Source organism: Schistocerca nitens, chromosome 1, assembly GCF_023898315.1.
Source record: "Schistocerca nitens isolate TAMUIC-IGC-003100 chromosome 1, iqSchNite1.1, whole genome shotgun sequence".
NCBI lineage: Eukaryota > Metazoa > Arthropoda > Insecta > Orthoptera > Acrididae > Schistocerca > Schistocerca nitens.
The window spans coordinates 125,644,086-125,668,451 of record NC_064614.1 but is presented as its reverse complement, the minus strand read 5'-3'; the positions used below and the strand labels follow the sequence as shown (position 1 = coordinate 125,668,451).

The 24,366-nt window shown below is 40.4% G+C and overlaps 1 protein-coding gene across 3 annotated transcripts in view; it reads left to right on the top strand.

Moving 5' to 3' along the window:
- Window positions 1–24,366, top strand: part of LOC126242688 (uncharacterized) — a 103,268-nt gene that overhangs the window by 75,945 nt on the left and 2,957 nt on the right. For all 3 annotated transcript variants that reach the window (XM_049948108.1, XM_049948107.1, XM_049948109.1), the window contains exons 8-10: window positions 3,506–3,633; window positions 12,421–12,598; window positions 15,071–15,251. In XM_049948108.1, the coding sequence (XP_049804065.1) occupies window positions 3,506–3,633; window positions 12,421–12,598; window positions 15,071–15,251 (487 nt within the window). The remainder of the gene's footprint in view (window positions 1–3,505; window positions 3,634–12,420; window positions 12,599–15,070; window positions 15,252–24,366) is intronic.

Genomic DNA, 24,366 nt, shown 5'->3' with positions numbered 1-24,366 from the left:
CACACTTCGGCACTTCAAGAGTAGTTTATGTTAGAAATTATGGACGATAAGAAGAAGAAAATTGTGTCAGTTACTGGCGGTTTGTACGCTATGTACTCATATATTTCTCAAAAGAAAAATCACACAATACCTGCAAAATAATAGATATAACACAGCTGATAATAATGAACATGGTAGAACCAAAATTTTGTTGGCGGTCACCTACAGTGCTGGTTTACGCAATTCTTCCCCACCTTATACACTTCTTTTAAGAGGCCTACATTTTTCTGAGGTGATTTCTAAAATCAGTGAAGGTATTCTAAATCCGTCTTGTGACTCCTAGGATATTCGTATTTTTGTCACCAAATGTGTTTCGTTTTATTGAAATAAAATAACGTCAGTGTCCAAAATGAAACACACATACCATTTGGCTTGCTATCTCCATCTAAAAACAGTTCATTACAAAAGCTGTTGATGTTAGTACTTAAGAGTTTTGCTCATTTCAGGAAATGCCATCTGCTAGCAAGTGTTTTTTTTCCGACATTTCCTCATTTGCTCTATTGTTTCTTGTATCATAGCTGCAAAGACAAATTGTCAACTTATGTCTTTACTAACCCTTGAGATCTCAAAATTTGTCAGGGAAAAATGCCAAAACTTCTCTGGAAATCAGGGAAATATCATTTGGGGAAACTTGTGGCAACCCTGTGAACTGTGTTTCATCGCTAAACAATGTAATCCCATTCATCAGAAGTCCATGCTTCCCGGTCAAGGCATCACTTCCAATGCAGCCGTTAATGTGTTATGATGTTGATGCCAGCCTACACCTGGGATAATAATTCCCTGGTGTAGCTGCTGCTAGTCTCCGACTAGTGGTGCAGGAAGATACCGAATGCTGCAGGGAGTCCATTATTTGTTCTTTGATGGCAGGTACAAATGCGAAGGGGTTATGATATGCTCAATGTGGAATACAGCGATCCTCCGTTTTGGTGGTAGATATGGTTGTAAGAATCTTGGTGACGATTGTACCTGCCCTCGTGTTTCCATGTGTTCCATCATTGGATCACTCTCATATCTGAATGACCCACAGATCTGCAGACTGTTCTTTCTCACATGAGTATGTGGCATCTCCGTGCCCTTCACAGTGATCACTCAACATATGAAGCTGTCCACATCCCTTATATACCATACTAGGCTTGGTAACAACACTAAATGTTAACAACATTCTACCTATCATGGAAGATTGCATCTCTAATCTACCTACCTGCTATGCCAATGATGTGTGTGTGTGTGTCCAAAGTGATGTTGACATCCGACCATGACTTCTGCTGCTTCACTTTTTTTGCTGGGCAGTGTGACATACTAAACAGAGTGGGACTTACTGTCTCACTAACTTTAGCACTTTGAATTATCATTTTCGTGTTCCCTTTGATAACAGTTAATATCAATAGTATTTAATGGTTGAGAAGTAAATGGTGATACTACACATAGCCAATAAAGTATGAGGGTCCGTCATGGATGTGAACATTGCTATACCATTAATACAGTTCAAAATGCAGTGAGGCATTGTATTTTTCGCAGTAACGAATTGTCGCCAGAGGTGAAAAAGTGGTAACTGACCTGAATACCTCCTAGGACAGACTAAAGACCAGACCTTTGATGCCACCAAGCCACTCCATTAACCCCTTAAAGCTGAGTGGCGCGAATTTGCATCATACCTGTGCAATGCTAATAAATGGAAGATTAACTGTTTTTGAGCATAGGAGCAGTAGATGCAGATTCTACACAAAGCTACCAACACTTGTGACCTATGTTGACATCTCCCATTTTTTTTCAGATATGTCTAGAACTATATTATTATTATTATTATTATTATTTCTTTCTTTTGTGTAGGAATTTATTCAGGCATTAAGGGACTAAGTTACACTGCTCTGCAAAACTTAAGGATGAGCTTTATAAAGTAACATGAGATACTAACTACTAGGTGGAAATTAATGAAAAGTGTGGGAGCGTGTTGCTAAAGGACTTCCAGTCATGCGCAGAAAATAGGACGTCACAAGATAAGAGGTTAGTATGACTAGCGCCAAATGAGGCTGGCCCCCGCAACATGAGGCAGTGAAAGGAATGGGAAAAAGACAGCATATGTCAATCAGTGAACAGTTACGGTGCACTGGTGGTGGTCTTCATTACAGTGTAGCTCAAAGATAACATTTGGATGTCTTCACACGGGAAAGAATCGTTTGGAAACCAGAAGATGGGCAAAGTGTGAAAAGTGTAGCCCCAGAGATCGGGATTGGTCAAAGCATTGCTTCACGTGCATGAGGAGCATTTCAAACCACAGGCACTGCTGTCCAAAGGCAACAGTCAAGAAGAGACGTCAAACCACATTGAACAGGAATCAAAGGCACACAATCCATAGTGGCACAGCAATTGCTTGGGCTGGTCCCTCTGCCCAACGACCAGTATGTTGTTTTCTGTTGACACCCACACATCAGTGATGGTGCTAAGAGCATAGGGACTGAACTAAAGAGGAGTGGGATCATCTGCCCTTCTTAGATGAGAACAGATTCAGTCTGAGTAGTCCTTCTGGACATATGAGCATATAGTGAGAGGTGGGAACACGTAATGTGCTCAGGAACATTGTCGAACATGTTTGTTTTGGTAGCGCAGATGTTGGCGTGGTAAGGCACAATGTTGTCTGGGAAAACTGACATCCAAAGCTAAGAAGGCAGTACAATCACTGGTCAACATTATTGTGACATTGTACTGCTTTCCGATGTGTGTCGTCCCAGGGGTGCATTTGACCCTGCCTCCATTTTTAAGGATGACAGTGTGCGACTGCATCAAACAGCACAGGTGGAGGAGCTGGAACCAGGGAACATGCAGTGAATGGACTGGCCTGTTCATTTCCCCCCGACTTAAATCACATCAAGCACATGTGGGATGTGTTTGGAAGACAAAGTAATGCAGCTTGCCCATATGCTCCAACTACTATCCAACTGGTGGGGGGAGAACAACTCCTTACCACCTTGTGGCCATCATGGAATCACGTTGTAGAGCATACATTGCTGTCCACGGTAATCACGTAACCTGTTAAGAACTATGCCCCACCTTTTATAACATTGATGGGGCCATCACAAATCATGTTGACTTCAGTGTAGTTAGTGACTTATAATAAAAGTGTTATTTCTGTTTCTCACATTGTTTATTTCTTTTAGTTATCTTCTGTACTATACTGTACAGTTCTTTCTATGTGTGGTCTAAGTGTCATCGAGCTGTGTCACTTGGCAGTGATGTGTCATGTGCAAGTTACTTTGTCACTAAGTTTTGTACATCATTGTATATATTCAAAGTAATTATAAATCGCATAAAGTTAGTCACAGAATGTTTAGAGTGGCTTAAGGGAAACATCAGACAACATTTTATATGTGTGATTATGTCAGTGTATACGTATAATCATTTGTTATTTTTGCTAATATTGTAGTCATGCATGTGTACTTAAAATTTACAAAGATTACATTTTTTGCAGGCAAAGAAGAAGTTACATGACTCTGTTGACACGTACATAAGAGAACAGATAGATGTGGCAGGCCAGGCAATTTGCAATGCTGTTCTAGACAAAATAACTAATGGTGACACTATACTCACATATGGATGGTGAGTTGCAATTTGATAGCATAGTCTTGTACACTTTCATTGAATCATGGTCTTTCAATAAAATTGATGTGGCACCATTAAAGCAGTTAGTAATCTTCAGAATATGCGAGGTACGATCAAAAAGTAAAAGAATTTTTTTAATTTCACAGGCTTTCATACATCCAGTTTTCAATTTTTTTTATCTTGTTGGTGCACATGGTGTATTTGCATTTTCAGCTGTTTTGAATATTTAGTTTATAGTTGACAATCAGAAAAATTACATGTGTTTTTGAATGCTCGGTGAAGTATTACTTGAAAAAGATGGATCAAAGAATTTGCATTAAATTTTGCTCGAAAAATGGAATAAAGTACAGCACTACATTCAAAATGTTGACTGAGGTTTTTGGCAAATTTACTATGAGTAAGACAACAGTTTGAGTCATGGATGTTTGAATCAGAGTCGAAAACTCGTTGAAAATGACAATCACTGTAGATGCCCTAGCACATCAATTTCTGATGAAAATGTGGAAGAAGTAAAGAAAATTATTCTGGAAAATCCCAGTCACCATCAGAGGGGCTGCTGATGAAGTTGGCTTATCCATTGGCTCATGCCAAGCAATTTTTTTCAGGTGTTTTCAGTATGACATGTATAGCAGGAAAGTTTGTTCTGAAATTGTTCAACTTTGACCAAAAACAATGTCGCATAGACATCTCTTGGGAATTTCTGAATGAAGTTGACAACGATCCCGAACTTATAAAGAAGGTTATAACACATGATGAAACACGAGTATATGGGTATAACGTTGAAACTAAGGCCCAGTCGTTCCAATAGAAACTGCCTGAACAGCCTAATGAAAAAAATTAACAAGTTCAATCACATGTAAAGCTTCTTTTCAATGTTTTCTTCAATTACAACGGTGTATTACATCATGAGTTCCTGCCTTATGATCGTATGGTCAATAAGAAATACTACCTGGAAGTTATGTGCCATTTTCATAAAGCAATCCAAAGAAAATGACTGGAATTGTGGCAAAAGAACTCATGGAAATTGCATCACAATAATCCCCACACGCACACCTGAATGCATGTTCGTGATTTTTTTGGGTTAAAAAAAAAAAAACTACTTTTATATTGCCTTAGCCACCGTATTCTCTGGACATGGCCCCCTGTGACTTCTTTCTATTCCTGAGGCTGATGAGAACCATGAAAGTATGTCATTTGGCTACCATTGATGAAATAAAAACAGAATTGCTGGAGGAAAGGTGACTGTCAGAAGTGCTTCCAAGATTGGAAAAAGCACTGACACGAGTGTATTATATCTGACTGGGATTGCTTTGAAGAGGGGACAGAGTTGATGTTGATGAATAAATAAAGATTATTAGAGAAAAACAAAAACCTCCATTACTTGCTAATCATATCTCGTATATCAGTTTATAATTCAGAAGCTGTTCAGGCCAAATATAAATGCTGGGAGAGAGACATAGGAGAAAAAGGAAATTCTGAAAAGACATAAATTAAGGAATGGTTCTCAAGTAATTGGGTTAATGCTAAAGACTATAAATGGTTCACCAAATTGAACAGAAAGATAGCAAATTAGTATAACCTTTTTAATACAACTTGCTGCTCAGTCAGTAAAATTAGCTCGTCTTCGATTTCTAGATTTTTATCTGCTTTCTTTTACACTTCATAGCACTAAAATTGTTTGTCATATGTTTAGCTGACAGTAATTAATTGAACTTAAAACTGTGCACCAATTTTATTAGTTGTATGTTATCCTTACGTAATTTAGCTGGTATGAATGGGAGTGAGATCAAACAATGGAAACTCCAGGATGGAATGTAACAATTGGGAGTGAGATCTGATGGATACAGTCTTACTGTTGTCAGATTCCTTGCCATTAGATTCTGCATTCGGCTAAACATGATATTTCAATATTCCATTTAACACCATTTTTCAGATGAAATAGTGTGCTTTTTATTACATGTTCAATGCTGAAGGACACAGGCGTGACAACTTATGGCTCATATTTCATTCCATGTCTGTTAAGGGGGGTAGGACGTCAAACAGGCTGACTTGGAGCAGGAGAGGCACCACAGGACATTTTAATTTCCACTGTCTATACCTTCAGCATGACCAGGAAGGATTCAGGATTAACACTCGTACCAGCGGAAGTTCAAAAACATAACAAAGAGTTTTTTTACATGTGAAATTTCATCATTTTTTCACTTACTATTGGCTGCATTTGTTGCTATAGGTACATTTTTCTTCATAAGTAAGAGAGACTTCCATGAATTTTGCACAGCATACAAACCATACTTACAGGTGTCTGAAACTCTAGAATCTATGTAATTTATGAAAAAATGAATGAGCTGTTACGTTTTAAACTTTATGTTTAGAAAAAATTCTAATTTTGTAGTTAATTATCTCAATTTTTACCACAGTTTTTAATAGATTTGGAAAATTCTAAAGTTTCATACACCTGTAAGTATGGTTTGTATGCTGTGCAAAATTCATCAAAGAATCTCTCTTACTGGTGAAGAAAAATGTACCTATAGCAACAAATGCAGCCAATAGTAAGCGAAAAAATGATGAAATTTCACATGTGTGTAAATTTATTTTGTTATGTTTTTGAACTTCCACTGCTATGAGTGTGAATCCCGAATCCTTCCTGGTCATGCTGACAAAGTTTTATGAATTTATTTGTAAAAGTATAGACAGTAGAAAATATGTCCTGTGGTGTCTCTCCTGCTCCAAGTCGGCACGTTTGACGTCCTATCCCCCTTAAGCGCTACTCCAGATGTAACTTTGTGTGATATTTTTTAACACATTTTGTCCTGAACAATGCCAGTAGTCTGGTAGATGCATACTTTGACTTAATGACATGGAATCTTATAAAGACAAGGGCTTAATTTAAGCCAGATGTTGAACCCCATCTTAACATGATTAAAACAAAATACTCATTGTCCTAACAGGCGGGGGACTGTATTTGCAAATCTCAGGACAGTACATTGCTCTTAGTCACATTTATCCCATTTTGACATTGCATGTTTACACGGCATCATTAGACAGCTACAATGGTGCATACCTTGACACTTAGTGTGCACTTTCTTCTGTGAATAGAATGAGGGAGAGGGGTCATCTCCGATGAGACATCATTTGAGCAAGATATAGTACAGCAATTCTTCTGAGAACGGCAGCCAGGCAGGCCTGTGACATAGTTGAATGCACTATCTGCTGGAAAACTCAGAAGAATATAAGTCATTATACTGAAAAAGCCTACATTCTCATTAAAATCAGTTAAGCTTTTATTGGTATAACATCACTGGCAAAGGGAGAGATGTACAGAAGAAACAAAGCTAAAAAACGTGTGAGAGACCCACTTTAAATCATGAGTTAAAAGCAGCAAATAATTTACTTAAGTCTGTTTGCCACAAAGACTGCCACTGTTTAGGAAAATCTAGTAATAATAATCCACAAAACTGGAGAGTTTCTTCTTCCTCTCTGAGGAAGAAATCAATGTTGGCAATATTTGAGATGGGAGGGAAATATTTACATACTAGCTATCAAGACCAAGTGAGAGAGCACAATGGACTTGCATTCAGGAGTGTGGTTCAGATTGCTTTCAGATTTAGGTTTCCTGTAGTTCCCCAAAGCCGCTTAAAGTGAATGGCAGGATGGTACTTTAAAAGGTAATAGTCAGTTTCTTCACATTTATGTCTAAATCTAGGTTGTGGTCTGTCTCTAATGACCTCATTCTCAAAGGGTGCTAAAATCTGTCTTCCCTGCTCCTTTTCTGTTTCCTAGCTGCCAAAACAAGAACAACTTTAAAGGAACCAATAGTCAAAAATTTTAAAAAGTTTAATCTTGTCCTTTGTTAACTCTGTAAAACCAATAGGTTATAGTACAGGTGCTGGAAAATGATAAATCAGATTGTGTGCCAGAACAGAGACAGATACTTAGAATTAACAATGAAATGGCCCTTCTTAGTGGGCCAATTTTGCAAAAGCATGACAGTGCAATGTTCCACAGTCTGCAAGTTTATATGATTCATGAAATGCCACTACGTTATGCAGTTATTGTAAAGGAATCGTGAATCAGCAGACCTGGATTATTTATTTGCATTGATGCATTACTGAAATGGATTTTTGTAAGGATTGATGTCTCACTTCAGCTGATGAGCCGAGGTTAGGGAGTCACAACTCTTTCCTGTAGCAAGCCAGCTGCACAAGATCCAACCACTGGACTGGAAACATGTTAACAATAACAGTTTAGTCTCCAAGTTGCTGTTCACGGTATCTTTGGTGGCCTCATCAGAGAAAAGCATCTCAGGATAACTCCCCAGTAACAATATGATTTAATCCCACTTTAACTCCAGGTAACTGTTTGCTCCCTAATCTGACACAAAACTGCCACATCAGCTGAGGCTAAATCACTGTTAGATTAGATTAGATTAATACTTGTTCCATAGATCATGAATATGACACTTCGTAATGATGTGGAACATGTCAGGTTAATAAAAGATGTCTGTACAAGATATTACATTACACAAAATATTGCATGACACTAATGTTTAAGTTGTTTTTTTTTTTTCCCCTCCCTTAATTTATATCTAAAAATTCAGCCAGTGAGTAGAAGGAGTTGTCATCTAGAAATTCTTTTAATTTATTTTTAAATGTTGGTTGGCTATCTGTACACTTGACTTTGAAAGTCACAACTGCCAATGAGGAATTACTATAACAAAGCTGCATCTCTAGAATCTCGAGCACCTGTGCTAGAACTGTAAAGTTTCTCTGTGAAATTTAAAACTGCTGATAGCACTCCATACCCACATCTCATCAGTCTTGCGTTCTTCCCTCCACAAGAGTCCATAACTAACTGTATGATTTTGCAAGTTAAAGTCGCTTAAAAAATTTAGACTTCTTAGCCAGTTGGCTATCAAGCTACAGAACACCATTTGTTTAGCACTCTTGATAGCTAAAAACACTATAACTCATGACAAAATTTGTAAATTATCTTGCAGAAAAATTCCAGTGACATCACTATTATTGCTCTGAATTCACAGTGTAGTGAAGGCATCCCAAACTGCCCTGCTAAGCTCAGATTTGGAGATCATCTCCCGAGCCCAACCAGACCGCCAACAAACGAAGTATCCCATTGCCTATGAAGATTTTTACATTTCATGTTGTGAATGGTAGAATAATAATAAAGAACTATGTGAAGCAATTGCACAAACTGCTTAAGTTGGTAAAGGATGACTCATAATTCCCAATGATTGTTTAACTGCTTATCAGATTATCATTTTGTTTAGCCAAACAATGGGAATTCCTGGCTGGAATATCAACAGTATTATGAATGGGTATATCACTGCTCGTTATAAAGACAACACATTGAAATTCTGACAGGCACAATAAAGACTGCTACACATTGAGCTTACAGCCAAAGTCTCTTTCAGAAAGGAGAAGAAAAACTCACAGTTCACCCAACCAAGCACACCCCTTGCACACATGATAGCTAACTCTGGTTACTCTGGCCAAAATGCAACTGTATTGTTCCAGCAGTAGCAGCAATCCAGAGTGGGGCAGGGAGGAGCAGAGAAGGGGAAAAGACCGGTGGTTGCAGTGGCAGAGCGTGGTGCACAGTGAGGGTGAGGGGAGGTGATTTTGGATGAGGTCATAAGAGAGAAGAGGTGAAACTGTTGGCTGCAGGCTGTGGGGACAGTAGGTTACCTTAGGTTGAGGCCAGGATGATTTCTGGACCAGAGAATGTGTTGTAAGGATAACTCCCAACGATGCAGTTCAGAAAAGCTGGTGGTGGAGGGCAGGATCCAGATGGCCTGGGTTGTGAAGTAGACAGTTGAAATCGAGCATCTAATGTTCTGCTGCATATTGTGCCAAAGGTGGTCCACTTTTCTCTTAGCCCCACTTTGGCAGTGGTCATCCATCCTTGTGGACAGCTGGTTGGTAGGCATACCAATTTAAAAAAAAAAAAAAAAAAACTGTGCAGTGATTGCAGCAGAGCTGGTATATGATATGGCTTTTTTCACTGGTGGCCTAGCCTGTGACAGGGCTGGAATAGGAGGTGCTGGGTGGGTGGATTTGGCAGTTCTTGCACGTGGGTCTTCCACAGGCATGTGATCCCTGTGAGAAGGGGTTAGGATTGGGAGTGGCATAGATGTGGGCTAGGATGTTGTGGGGTTTGGGTGGATGATTGAACACCACTTAATGAGGTAGGGAAGGATCTTGGGTAGGATTTCCCTTGTTTCAGGGTGTGCTGATAGATAATCAAAGCCCTGGCGTAGGATATGGCTCATTTGTTCCAGTCCAGGGTGGTACTGGGTGATGAAGGGGACACTCCTTTTAGCTGACTTTTAGCAGTGGTGGGAGGATTCGGGGTGTGTGGGGAAATGGCGTGGGAAATCTTTTTGCAGACCAGGTCTGGGGGACAGTGCCTGTCTCTGAAAGCCTTTGTGAGCCCTTCAGCGAACTGGGTAAGGGAGTTTTTATCACAGCAGATGCACTGTCCCTGAGTGACCAGGCTGTGTGGGAGGGATAGCAGCTGTTAAAATGCAGGCACAGATGGTGGGTTTAATGTGGACAAAGCTGTGGATGGACCCATCAGAAAGGAGCAGGTCAACGTCCAGGAAGGTGGCATGCTGGGTTGAGAAAGACCAGGTAAAGCAGATGAAAGAGAAGTTGTTGAAGTTGTGAAGGAATCTGGATAGGGTGCCTTGGCCCTGAGTCCAGATAATGAAGATATCATCAGTGAACCTGAACCAGGCAAGGGGTTTAGGGTTACGGGAGACTAGGAAGATTTCCTCTAGGTGGCACACAGACAGGTTGGCATAGGCGGGTGTGATGCGGGTTCTCATGCTGTACCATGTATTTGTTTGTAAACCCCCCCCCCCCCCTTCAGAGGAGAAGTAGAAGTGTGTTAGGGAATAAAGTTAGTAAGGTGTACGAGGAGTGAGGTAGTGGTTTTGGAGTCTGAACAACAGTGGGAGAGGTAGTGTTCAATAGCAGGAAGAACATGGGCATGAGGGATGTTGGTGTACAGCATCAACATTCAGTAGAATCCAAGAGGTAAAGGAGTGTGGTTGGTGGAGAGTCGGTGAAGTAAGTTGTTGATATCTTTGACTTGGGAGGCTCAATTTCGGGTAGTTGATTAGAGGTGTTGATCAGTGAGGGCCAAAATTCTTTCAGTGGAAGCACAATAAACAGCTACAATGGGTTGTTCAGGATTGTTAGGCTTGTGGATTTTGGAGATCAGGTGGAAGGTGTGTGTGTGTGTGTGTGTGTGTGTGTGTGTGTGTGTGTGTGTGTGTGAAGTCAAAGGGGTGAGGAGGGAAATGAATTCAGGAGAGAGGTTCTCTGACGTGTGTAAGGCTTTGAGCATATATTGGAGGTTGTGTTGGACTTCTGGCATGGGATCACTGGCAGAGTTTGTTGATTGCGGGGTCAGACAACTGGCAGAGGCCTTCAGCCAGGCAGTTGCTTAACCATTGATAACGACACTATTCAAACCTCTTTTTCTGCAGTTAGGATGATTAGGTCAGGATCTGTTCTGAGGCTGTGTTTGGCTGCCCTTTCTTCTGGTGAAAAGTTGTTTTTGGGAAGGGACCTGGGGAAGGAGGTGAGGCCAAGTTGGATTCTTGAAACGTGACCTAAGGGTGGTTAGGTTAGAGGCGGGGAGGATCACAGGTGGATGGAGGTACGAACGGGGATTAGGTTGGAGGGATTGGTGGCAAAGGAGTGTTCCCATTTCAAGGATTCAGAGGAGGAGAGTAGGTCTTTGTCAAGTCCAGCATGGTTAAATTTGGGTGCAGGGCTGATGGTGAGGCCTTTGGATAGGACTAGGACTTCTGTGTGGCAGAGGATTTTGGTGGAAAGGTTAAAAACAGTGTTCTGGGATTGTTTCAGATCTGAATGTAGTGGAGTGGGGCAAGGAATTTCGGTTAGCTATGCAGAGTGTGGGTGCTATGAGGGGTTAACAAGGAGGAACACTGTGGGTAGGGTAGGAATTGGGTTGGCATTAGGATGTCAGCAGACTGGATAACTTATAGAGGTGGTGTCTGGAATGCTCTTCCAGGTTGCTGGAGTGCAAGGGATTCAGCTACAGAGATATGGTGCGTGTGATAGGGATTGCATAAGTAGCAGTATCTTCTTGAGGGAGAAGAGGTGGTTCTGGGATGCCTGTGCTTGGAGATGCATTTTTGCAATAATAGGGCCGGCCGGTGTGGCCGTGCGGTTCTAGGCGCTTCAGTCTGGAACCGTGTGACCGCTACGGTCGCAGGTTCGAATCCTGCCTTGGGCATGGCTGTGTGTGATGTCCTTAGGTTAGTTAGGTTTAAGTAGTTCTAAGTTCTAGGGGACTGATGACCACAGATGTTAAGTCCCATAGTGCTCAGAGCCATTTGAACCAATTTTTTTTGCAATAATAGGTTCGTGAGGGACAGTGACTGGTGGAATCTGAAAAGGTGAAGGTCAGTGTGAAAGAAGGAGATGCTGCTATCCTTCCCCATTCCCCACCCCACTTCAGGTTGACACTTCCACTCTGTGCAGAACAGTTGAATACTGGCCAGAGTGACTGGAGATAGTGGTCATGTGTGTGAGGTGTGCTTGCTTGTGCGAATGTGTTTTCGTTTCCGAAGAGGGCTTTGGCTGAAAGCTCAATGTGTAACAGTCTTTTCTTTGTTTTTGTCTGCAACTAAGCATGTCGTCTTTATGCTGAGTAGAAATGTGCCTTTTCATTATATTTTGTTTAGTAATCTATAACTATTATTAATTTATAAACAATTTTCTTTATTTTCAGTTCATCGTTGTTGACGAGAATTCTGCTGAAGGCTCATGATAGCGGGAAAAGATTTCATGTTGTTGTGGCAGATGGGCGGCCGTGGCTTGAAGGGCGGGAAATGTTGCGCCGACTTGTGAAGCATGGCCTAAAATGTTCATATGTATTGTTACCTGCTGCCAGTTTCATCATGCGTGAGGTAAGGTTCAGTCTTCCATGCCTGTAAAAGTTTTATCATGATTTAAAGCAAAGAGAAAAGTAGAACGCCCATATAACAGTGTGATATAACAGCAAAAGATTGGCAAAATAAGATGATGATCAGCTGTGGAATGTTAGACTGGTGGTTTTTCATCAACAGCTCTTTTGCCCAGATAAACAGATAATAAATCTGGAAAAGTAAATGAAACATGAAATACACTAGTGGCCATTAAAATTGCTACACCAAGAAAAAATGCAGATGATAAACAGGTATTCATTGGACAAATATATTATACTAGAACTCACATGTGATTACATTTTCAAGCAATTTGGTTGCATAGATCCTGAGAAATCAGTACCCAGAACAACCAACTCTGGCCGTAATAATGGCCTTGATACCCCTGGGCATTGAGTCAAACAGAACTTGGATGGCATGTAAAGGTACAGCTGCCCATGCAGCTTCAACACAATACCACAGTTCATCAAGAGTAGTGACTGGCGTATTGTGACGAGCCAGTTGCTCGGCCACCATTGACCAGACGTTTTCAGTTGGTGAGAGATCTGGAGAATGTGCTGGCCAGGGCAGCAATAGAACATTTTCTGTATCCAGAAAGGCCCGTACAGGACCTGCAACATGCGGTTGTGCATTATCCTGCTGAAATAGAGGGTTTCGCAGGGATCGAATGAAGGTTAGAGCCACGGGTCGTAACACACCTGAAATGTAATGTCCACTGTTCAAAGTGCCATCAGTGCGAACAAGAGGTGACAGAGATGTGTAACCATTGGCACCCCATACCATCACGCCAGGTGATACACCAGTATGGTGATGATGAATACACGTTTCCAATATGCATTCACCACGATGTCGCCAAACGTGGATGCGACCATCATGATGCTGTAAACAGAACCTGGATTCATCCGAAAAAATTACGTTTTGCCATTCGTGCACCCAGGTTTGTTGTTGAGTACACCATCGCAGGCGCTCCTGTCTGTGATGCAGCGTCAAGGGTAACCGCAACCATGGTCTCAGAGCTGATAGTCCTGGCTGCTGCAAACAATGTCGAACTGTTCATGCAGATGGTTGTTGTCTTGCAAACGTCCCCATCTGTTGACTCGGGGGGGGTAATATTAGTATTGGATGATGATGAGAGCAGAGAGATAGTGAAACCCGGTGCCGGCACATAGACTGTTCCAAGCAAACAGCACCAAGGGGGCCACTGAGCTTAACATCCCTATTAGACTTATGGGTCACTGTCAACTGTGTCACATACCCTTACTTCATGAGACACAGCAGAGAGATTTGGTATTTAAACCAGGAAATTGGCGCAAAGTCTAATGATCAGGAATTTACACCACCACCTCTGTCCTGCTTGCCAGCCAAATACTGACATTGAAAATGTATTCCATTGCCAGGATTTGAGCCAGCTTATTCCCAATTCAAGCACCATTGACCAAGCGTGCGTTAGTGACCTTTGCCTTGGAGACAGGTACTAGGATGATAGTATTTCTACAGCTTACCCCACCCCTGAAGAGACATTTTTTAAATTTTTTAAAAATTGTGATTAATGTTAATTGCTTGCATACTTGTAGTAGATGAAGAGACACTAATTATAATGCAAATTGATGTAGTTCTTAATTGGCTATCCCATAAATTCATCCAGATCGGGCACTTATTTACTAAGATTTACTAAGAATGAAAGCTGTTCGGAATGTTCCTCAAAAAACAAGTACAGAATATATTTGGAGGTTTTATTCATATTTGAATAAATATCCACCAAAAATCAATTAAAATACACTTTTTTTTTTGTGTGTGTGTGTGTGCTGAAGCTGTCGTTTTATTTGAAACCAGATGTTTTACTCCACATTGTTGACCACCCTCAAACATTTGGTCATTTTCAAGAGGATTTGTATGCAAGCTTTTAATTACACATTAACTGATCATATATGATGCTAAATTGAAGAACCAAATGTGATCCTATTTACATAGTCACTATTTAGTCTCTTCCCATTCACTGGTGTAGTGTGGCTGTACTTAATTTTGAATCTGGACATACTTGTGCACACTGTTATAGGATAAGCTGTAATAGTATGGTTAATAGTCAGTTGGGATGCTAATGTTATTAAAATACTCTATGTTCGATTCTTTATTATGAAATAAACTACATTCTGTTAATTTTATGCATATGAACATATGTACTAGAAAATATCGAACTGAAAATTGACCAAGAGTGTGGTGTAAAACGTTTATTGTGTAAAAAAAACTCTTTTAATACTTAGTGGATTAATTAATGAAAAAGGAACCAACTGGCCACTGCACAATCGCGTGAGACAATGTCACAATAATTTGGATTCAAGGATTATTATATTCATACTGTGCATCTCTTGTAACGAGAAATAATACTTCTTTATAGTCAAATTATCTGTTTGTTCAAAAACCTATGTAATCACATTGGAATCATCCACATTTCCACAGGCAACAAAGGTATTACTTGGAGCCCATGCACTCCTGGCAAATGGATATGTGATGTCTCGCGCAGGGGCCTCGCAAATAGCTTTGCTTGCTCACACTTACAATGTGCCAGTCTTGGTTTGCTGTGAAACTCACAAATTTAGTGAAAGAGTGCAGACTGATTCCTTTGTCTACAATGAACTTGGTAAGTAGGCACAAGTCACAACTGTAAGTAAAAATAGTTAGATATCTTTATTGTATTGTATAAAATATTTAGCAGTGTTAAATAGTTTACCAAATTCATGTTTCAAATGGTGATTAAGAACGCAGTTAAGTTGCATGTAATTGTTTGTGTGTGAATGGGGATCTCGAGAAGCATATTAGGTCTAGCCGTTGGTGATTTGTATGCAAATCAGAGTCTTGTTTAGCCACCAAGTGAGGTGGCAGAGAGGTTAAGACACTGGACTCAACAGTAGTAAAGATCAGGGTTATTATTATTTTACGTAGAACACTTTTTACAAAGAAATGAAATTGGGTTTGCAAAAGCATCAATTTGTGTTTTGTCTTAATTTTACAGAACGCTATTTTTCAATAATTTATAACTAGCAGCACACCATGTATTATTATTGTAACCTCCCACAAGACCTTATATTTACTCACGAAGTAGATTATTAACAGCCAGTTATAGTTTCTTGGTTTCAGAAATAACTGACAACCATGTTAATTTTATATACTGTTTGAAAAAAGTCATGAAAAACTGTTTGTACTTTAGCGTATGCAAACAACTGTGGGTATTTTTTTTATTATTGTATTCCTTCTTATTAGCTTTTTGCCACACTGTATGGATGTAAACCTGATTGGAAATGCTACGTAAGAGTATTGCAGAGTAAGATTTAAAAAAAAGTATGTTACAGTCACCACACAACAAAATATTAGGGTACTTTGAGTTGTAGAGTCTAGTTTTGAAACAAATATTATTCCAATTACTGCTTTCTTATCTTTCTTTCCTTATGTTGATAGGCTATGAAAAAAACAGTTGCCTCAAGTACAATAACCTCGTATGTCCCTCCCCGAGCAACGTGCAGCACATGGTCGTGATGCCTCACTACTGACAAAATTCCAAACAGAAATGCACCGATGAAGGCGTATGCACGGAGCAAACACTTAAGCACAAGTTTCCCGTGTCACTGTAGCTGCACATGCGCAGTAATTCCTGTTTTCTTGTGCGCTCTGGCAACTATTCAAACAAACCAATGTCTAATAGTTCACAGGAAAATATTGCGAATGATGGTTTGAGAAGCATTATATTGTGAATTACATTATGTGTGGGAATTTGTGATGAATTTCTTAAATCAACGAGCATTTGACTGACATGCAAAACTTATTACTTTGAGCACCAGCCACTTAGAAAATTTTTGGGCCCAGAAGACCAGCCATTTATGTCATTATTTAAAATTTCACTGGCACATTTGTGTTTGATGTATCTGAAGGGGTAACACACATTACCTAACAGTGATATTTCTATTGGCTTACTACATCAAATGCTGAGCTATGATTGGCTGACAAAAGTGCATCACCATATCAATTTCTATGTTTCAGAAACTAATGTGCTGTATATGCTGGAATTCGTGTTCATACTTTTGTAATAAGAAAATGTGCAGTGTACAGGTTGCTGCACATCTAGTCTCCTAAAGTGCCGGAAAAAGGATTGATAAGTTTGCAGCTCCAAGGGAAAGAGTACTGTCACTTAACAAGGAAAAAGTTTATTTCCACCCAGGAAACTGGGAAATCTGAGACTTTTTTTAAATATACACCCTGTTTTACTAAACATCTTGTGTCAGATAATTGCTTGTGGTATATCAGCTGTCAAGTGAGAGGTTACCCACTAACCATTCAACCAGCAGTTCAGAATGTCGGTTGAAGAAATGACCCCCCTTGGAGGGAGGGGGGGGGGGTTGATTGTCAAAAGAGTAGTGCCTTTAGATACCAACCAGCAGTAATAAAATAGCCAGCTGTTGTTTGTGGGAAGCATGTGTTGGAGGTGCCTCCAAAGCATCAGCAGCTTGTTGTCCAGACCAGCTTACTGTTGAGCCTAGTGTACTTCAGGTTCTCAGCCTATGTGGAACAGGATTCGAGAGACTTTGTATTACACTGGAATGCTCACTTACTCAGCCCATTTGCTTCCGAAACAAGGGAACTATTCCAGGTATAGGAGAAGTCTGAGGGGCCAGCAACTTACCTCTGATCGAATTGGCTTTCACTGCCCACTATTTCAGCTATACAGGTCCTAAAGACAGGCAGGGGAACTGTTTGTCTTCATCAGCCACTGTGTGAAGAATGCACGACAGGTGGCCTGGAGTCCGGCAAGAGTGCTAGCCTCCAAATTTTATGTAGTGTCTTTCATGTAAAATCTTGAGACAAAATTTCTGGCCAGGACTTCCCTTCAAGAGGCAAAATACTCAATACTGCTGACAACACTATCATGGTTGTCATAACTATTGCTTTGTAAAATAAAGGAAAAACACACAGGGGCCACGGGCTGGTGCATTTGGATGTACTTCTACGAGTGAGTGAGTGAGTGAGGAGTGAGTGAGAGAGAGAGAGAGAGAGAGAGAGAGAGAGAGAGAGAAAGCTAGTATAAATAGTTTTCTGCTGCTGTTTCTATGCACCTCTCATCAGTCAGATATAGGTGAGCAGTTGCTTTTCCTTTCTTTTACGCAATGTTCCATCCAGGAATCTCTGTTGTTATATCTATTAGTTCTTTCCTCAAGAAAGAGGCAGGATAGGCTGGGGAATGTTAAAAAAGGAAGGACATGTCATTCAGACCCCAGGATGTGAGGGACCCACAGACAATCTTAGGTTTAGGGTTAGGAAACATTAAATATGTAAAAGAACGAGGGTGGACTGCTGAAAGTATAACTATATTGAGAAAAAAGATTACAGAAGGAGAAGGATTTCTGTACAGAGATAAGAGGTGTTGAATGAATGTGCAGAAAATAACAGATAAGAGAACATCAGGTAACTGTAGTGTAAAGATTACTGAAATGGAAATGGTAAAAGACAGCTAAACACAGAATAGTAGTAGTCAGATAAAAAATTGTTAATATGTGAGAGGAAAAAAAAAATCACCAAAGTGAGGGAAAAAATGGAAATGATCGTATGGCATTGTCGGCCAGGAGCCCCCATTCGGGGGAGTTCGGGCGCTGTATTACAAGTCCTTTTTAGGTGACGCCCCTGCTGGGAATCGAACCCGGTTCCCCTGTGCGGTAGGTGATTATGCTACCGCTACGCTATGGAAGCGGACACCAAATTGAGGAAGAAGGTAGCCAGACAAAGAAACAGAATGGTGTGGAAAGAGGTACAGTGGAAACTCGATTAACCATCATCTTTGGGACCATGGTCGTGACGGTTGAGCGAATAGACACATATCACTCTCACAGTAATATAATAATATTTCGGAGCGAAAACAAATTAAACACAATTGTAATAGCAAATAAAGCTATTTATTACATTATATAAACATCCGTACAGTAGCTACAAAAGTTGCAAAATACGTAATGTACAGTACTGTACTGTACTATAAACTTACAGGTGAAATAGTTTATCTAGCTTGGAAATAGTCAGTCAATTTCTTCTGCCTTTTTGATGTTCGAGCTTTCACCGCGGCAATATTTCCTTTCTTTCGGAGCAGTAGTGCCTGCGTTGCATTAGCCTCTTGTTGACTTTCAAACCATTCTATACACTTGGACAGCATTGTTTCGGCCCCTGAATGGCTAATAGTTTGTTTTTCTTCATGGTTTGAACACTCGTCTTCATTAGCCCCTTCTTCTTCTTCTTCTTCTTCTTCTTCTTCTTCTTCTTCTTCTTTGGCGGCACTTACGCTGGCAACAATTTCGTCATCACTCAAAATTTGAAAACCCCCGTCCACTTTGTCACACTCTAACCACTCTGATACTTCTTCTGACGTCAAATTTATGCTGATTTGTAAATTATTGCACAAATTTACTATCTCGTCAACTGTCACACACTCAGGTTCCTCCGATTCTTCACCTCTAGGTTGAGGCCAAAGCTGATTCCAGCCGTTCTTGAGATTTTACACTGACAAATCACTCCATGCACTGGCAACATTGAAAATGGCATCTTTAATACTGTAAGACCTCCAAAACTGTTTCACAGATGTTGATTCATCAGATGAGAGCAAACTTTCGATAAATATTTTTCTATAACTACGTTTCATGTTTTCGATGATTCCCTGATCCATGGGCTGTATAAGTGAAGTTGTGTTTGCTGGAAGGAAGTGACATGTTATGTTGCCATCATCACTTTTCATTTCACAAGTAGGGTGCATTGGGGCATTGACTAATAGCAATAGCACTTTCTGTGGCAACTTTTTTTCAGCCAAATGTGCTCTAACTTGAGGTACAAATTGTTTGTGAAACCAGTCAGAAAAAATTGATTGATCCATCCAAGCACTCTTCTGGGCGTAGTATTGTGCAGGGAGAGCATTCAAATTCAACTTCTTGAATGTCAAATTCAACTTCTTGAATGCACGAGGTTTTCTTGATTTCCCAATCACAAGTAGGGGTAGCCTATGATTGCTGGTCGCATTTGCGCAAACCATAGCAGTAATGCGATCTTTTTGTACTTTGAAACCTGGAGCAGCTTTTTCAGAGAGTGATGCTAATGTCTTTTGTGGTAAAGCCTTCCAATGAAGCCCAGTTTCATCACAATTGTAAACTTGCTCCCTAACAAGATTCAATTCAGCCATTTTTTTCTTTGAATTGTTCCCGGAACTCAGCAATTACAGAGCTATCCGCGCTGAGTTTTTCTCCACTGATATCAAGTTGGCAAATGCCATGACGAAATTAAAACTTGTCGAGCCATCCGATACTTGCTTTAAAAGACGAGTCACCATCAAGCTTGTTGTTCATTTCAACAGCCTTGGCCATTATTACAGGCCCTGAAAGTGGAATCCCCTGACTTCTTGCTTTATACATTGCAGTGTCCAATTCATCATATTTTGCAGGTTTCATTGTCTTTCTTATTCGCGCATCTCCATCCATGCTCTGCATTGTTGACACACATTGTTCTATTTTATCAGCATCACGTTTTATATCATTAACTGTTGTTCTTCCAATACCATAAATCAGCGCTACGCTTGTCGCAGTTTCGCCCTTTAAGCGTTTTATAATTTCAAGTTTTTGATTAAGCCTTAAAACAACACGTTTACGTTTTTCAGACATTTTATCAAGTCACTGTATCACACACACCTGCACTAAATACGGTAGTGTAAAATATTAGTCCATAAAGCTTATTCAAGTGGAAAACATGTAACACGGCACAGCCCGCTAGATACACTGCAACAATTACAGTCTTCTTGCCACAACTGGAAGCCGACCCAGTGGTGATTGTTGACTCACAAGTGAGACAAAGACAAGAAAAGGGGGAGATGTGTTAGCACGTTAACTGAAGGTCATATTTTATGTACCATTCTACGGCGGGCGGGTACATTCACTTCCCACTAAAATAGAGTAAATAAACAAAGCGAACGCGTCACTCTCACCTTAGAGCATTCTGTTATTACAGTATTATTATGCTATTACAGCAGTGACGGTTAACAGAAACTGACGGTTTAAAAAGTGACGGTTAATCGAGTTTTTACTGTAATTAAACAATAAGATTATATCCAAATAGGGAAAAGGATTTCCTAATGGGGGTAGTGGGAGATTGGTAACGAGGCAAAAAGAATTGCTATGTGCAAAAAAAAAAGCCCTGAAGGCAAAAATATGGATTTCCAAATAAACTAAAGAAGGTGAAGAGCTAATTTACCCAACCTATTGGCCATTGAAATAATGCGCAGAAAACTGAAACAAGAGATAGTTGTTAAATGTACTATAAATGTAAGTGAAAAACCAATACACTGCTCTGCAAAACTTAATGACGAAATAGATAAAGTAACAGAACATATTAAAAACTTGACGGAAATGAATGAAAGCATGGGAGCATGCTGCCATAGGTCTCCCAGTCACGCGCAGAAAGTTGGATGCCACATAGCATGAAATCAACGTGACTGTAGCGCCCAATAGTGCTTGCCCCATAACATGAGGCACTTGAAGTAACGGGAAAAGACAGTGTTTTTCAACCACCGTGCACTTGTGGTGCGCCTCGGTAATCTTCTTCGTTACAACATGGCCCAGAGACAGCATCTGGACAACTTCACATGGGGAAGAATCCTGGGGAGACTGGAAGCAGAATGAAGTGTAGTGAGTGTAGCCCAGAAGTTTTATATTGCTTGCAGCATTGTTTCATATGTACAAAGAATGTTGACAACCACAGGCACTGCTGCCTGAAGGAGAACCGGTGGTCAGCTATGGCAGCAGATTACTGCTACATTGTGAAACAGGCAAGAAGGCACCCAAGTCAAACAATGGGTAAAATTGCAACCACATGCAATCTCACATGCCACTATGGTGCAGCGACCACATCGATATGGTCTCTTTGCCCGGTGATCGGTACATTTTGCTCCATTGACATCCCCACATGGGCGGCTGGTTTGCGAGCATGCCAAAGGCATAGGAACTGGGCCAGTGAGGAGTGGTGTCGCATGCTCTTCTCAGATGAGAGCAGATTCAGTCTGAGTAGTGATTCAGGATGTATTCTCATATGATCAGAGGCTGAAGCACCCAGGAACATTGTTGCATTGTTAACATGATTTCTTTTTGCTGGTCCAGTTGTTATTGTTTGGGGAGGTGTAATGTTGCAGGGTGTACAAACCTCTAAATCTTTGAACACATTGTACTCACCTTTTAACATTATTGCGACAGTGTACTCCTTTCCCATGTCGGTCTTTTCCGGGGTGATGCAGCCCTTGTGGATAACAATGTATGACCACTTCAAACAGAGCTGGTGGAACTACTCTTGGAATGAGGATATTCAACAAATTGACTGGCCTGCCAATTCCCTCAACTGAATTGCCCTCAAGTGCTTGTGAGATGCGATGGGGTGTATTGCAGTGTGTCCACATGCACAGTGTACTGGTGGAAGAGTGGAGTGTTCTACTACAGGAACTCAGTATGGGAGCTGCATTGCTGTCTATTGTGATCACACACACTATTAAGAATCACATCCTGCCCATCGTAATGTCCAGGGAACCACCATAAATCGTGATGACTTCAGTATAATCACTGTGTTTTATTAAAGCATCATTTCTGTTCGTCTCACTTCATATTTCTTTAAGTTATCTTCTGTACTACACTTAGCATTTTGTCCTGTGTGCGGACCAAATTTCATTTGGTTACGTTACTTGTCAGGGACACATCATGTGAGAGTTTGGGACAATAGTGTAAGTCTCCAAAGAAATGAGAGAAGATTGCTAAATGCAGAAGCCACACAAGAATAATTGGTCTAGGAACAAGGAAACACAACCACAGAACAAAGAGAAGAGACTGTTTAAGAATGAAAGTGGACAGCAAAGAAAAAATAATTGCTAAACAATGAAAAAAGTACACCAGATAAAGAAAAAGATATTGCTGGTGTAAGTATATGGTAGTAAGCCATCTGTACATTTGAGGTACATGATCGTGACCGGGCCAAATATCTCACGAAATAAGTGTCAAACAAAAAAATTACAAAGAACGAAACTTGTCTAGCTTGAAGGGGGAAATCAGATGGCACTATGGTTGGCCCGCTAGATGGCGCTGCCATAGGTCAAACTGATATCAACTGCATTTTTTGAAAAATAGGAACCCCCGTTTTTTATTACATATTCGTGTAGTACGTAAAGAAATATGAATGTTATAGTGGGACCACTTTTTTTGCTTTGTGATAGATGGCACTGTAATTGTCACAAACATATGGCTCACAATTTTAGAGGATCAGTTGGTAACAGGTAGGTTTATTAAATTAAAATACTGAATCTAGGTACGTTTGAACATTTTATTTCGGTTGTTCCAATGTGATACATGTACCTTTGTAAACTTATCATTTCTGATAACGCATGCTGTTACAGTGTGATTACCTGTAAATACCACATTAATGCAATAAATGCTCAAAATGATGTCCGTCAACCTCAATGCATTTGACAATACGTGTAACGACATTCCTCTCAACAGCGAGTAGTTCGCCTTACATAATGTTCGCACATGCATTGACAATGCGCTGACGCATGTTGTCACAATAGCAAATATCCTTCAACTTCCCCCACAGAAAGAAATCCGGGGACGTCAGATCCGGTGAATGTTCGGCAACCAATCCACCTGTCATGAAATACGCTATTCAATACCGCTTAAACTGCACATGAGTTATGTGCCGGACATCCATCACATTGGAAATACATTGCCATTCTGTCATGCAGTGAAACATCTTTTAGTAACATCGGTAGAACATTACGTAGGAAATCAGCATACGTTGCACTATTTAGATTGCCATTGATAAAATGGGGGCCAATTATCCTTCCTCCCATAATGCCGTACCATACATTAACCCGCCAAGGTCGCTGATGTTCCACTTGTCGCAGCCATTGTGGATTTTCCGTTGCCCAATAGTGCATATTATGCCGGTTTACGTTACCGCTGTTGGTGAATGATGCTTCATCGCTAAATAGAACGCATGCAGAAAATCTGTAATCATCCCATAATTTCTCTTGTGCCCAGTGGCAGAACTGTACACGAAGTTCAAAGTCGTCGCCATGCAATTCCTAGTGCATAGAAATATGGTACAGGTGCAATCGATGTTGATGTAGCATTCTCAACACAGACGTTTTTGAGATTTCTGATTCTCGCGCAATTTGTCAGCTACTGATGTGCGGATTAGCCGCGACAGCAGCTAAAACACTTACTTGGGCATCATCATTTGTTGCAGGTCGTGGTTGACGTTTCACACATGGCTGAACACTTCCTGTTTCCTTAAATAACGTAACTATCTGGCGAACGGTCCGGACACTTGGATGATGTCGTCCAGGATAGCGAGCAGCATACATAGCACACGCTCGTTGGGCATTTTGATCACAATAGCCATACATCAACATGATATCGACCTTTTCCGCAGTTGGTAAATGGTCCATTTTAACATGGGTAATGTATCACGAAGCAAATACCGTCCGCACTGGCGGAATGTTACGTGATACCACTACTTGTATGTTTGTGGCTATTACAGCGCCATCTATCACAAAATGCAAAAAATGGTCCAACTAAAACATTCATATTTCTTTACGTACTACACGAATCTGTAATAAAAAATGGGGGTTCCTATCTAAAAAAACGCAGTTGATATCCGTTTGACGTATGGAAGCACCATCTAGTGGAACAACCATAGCGCCATCT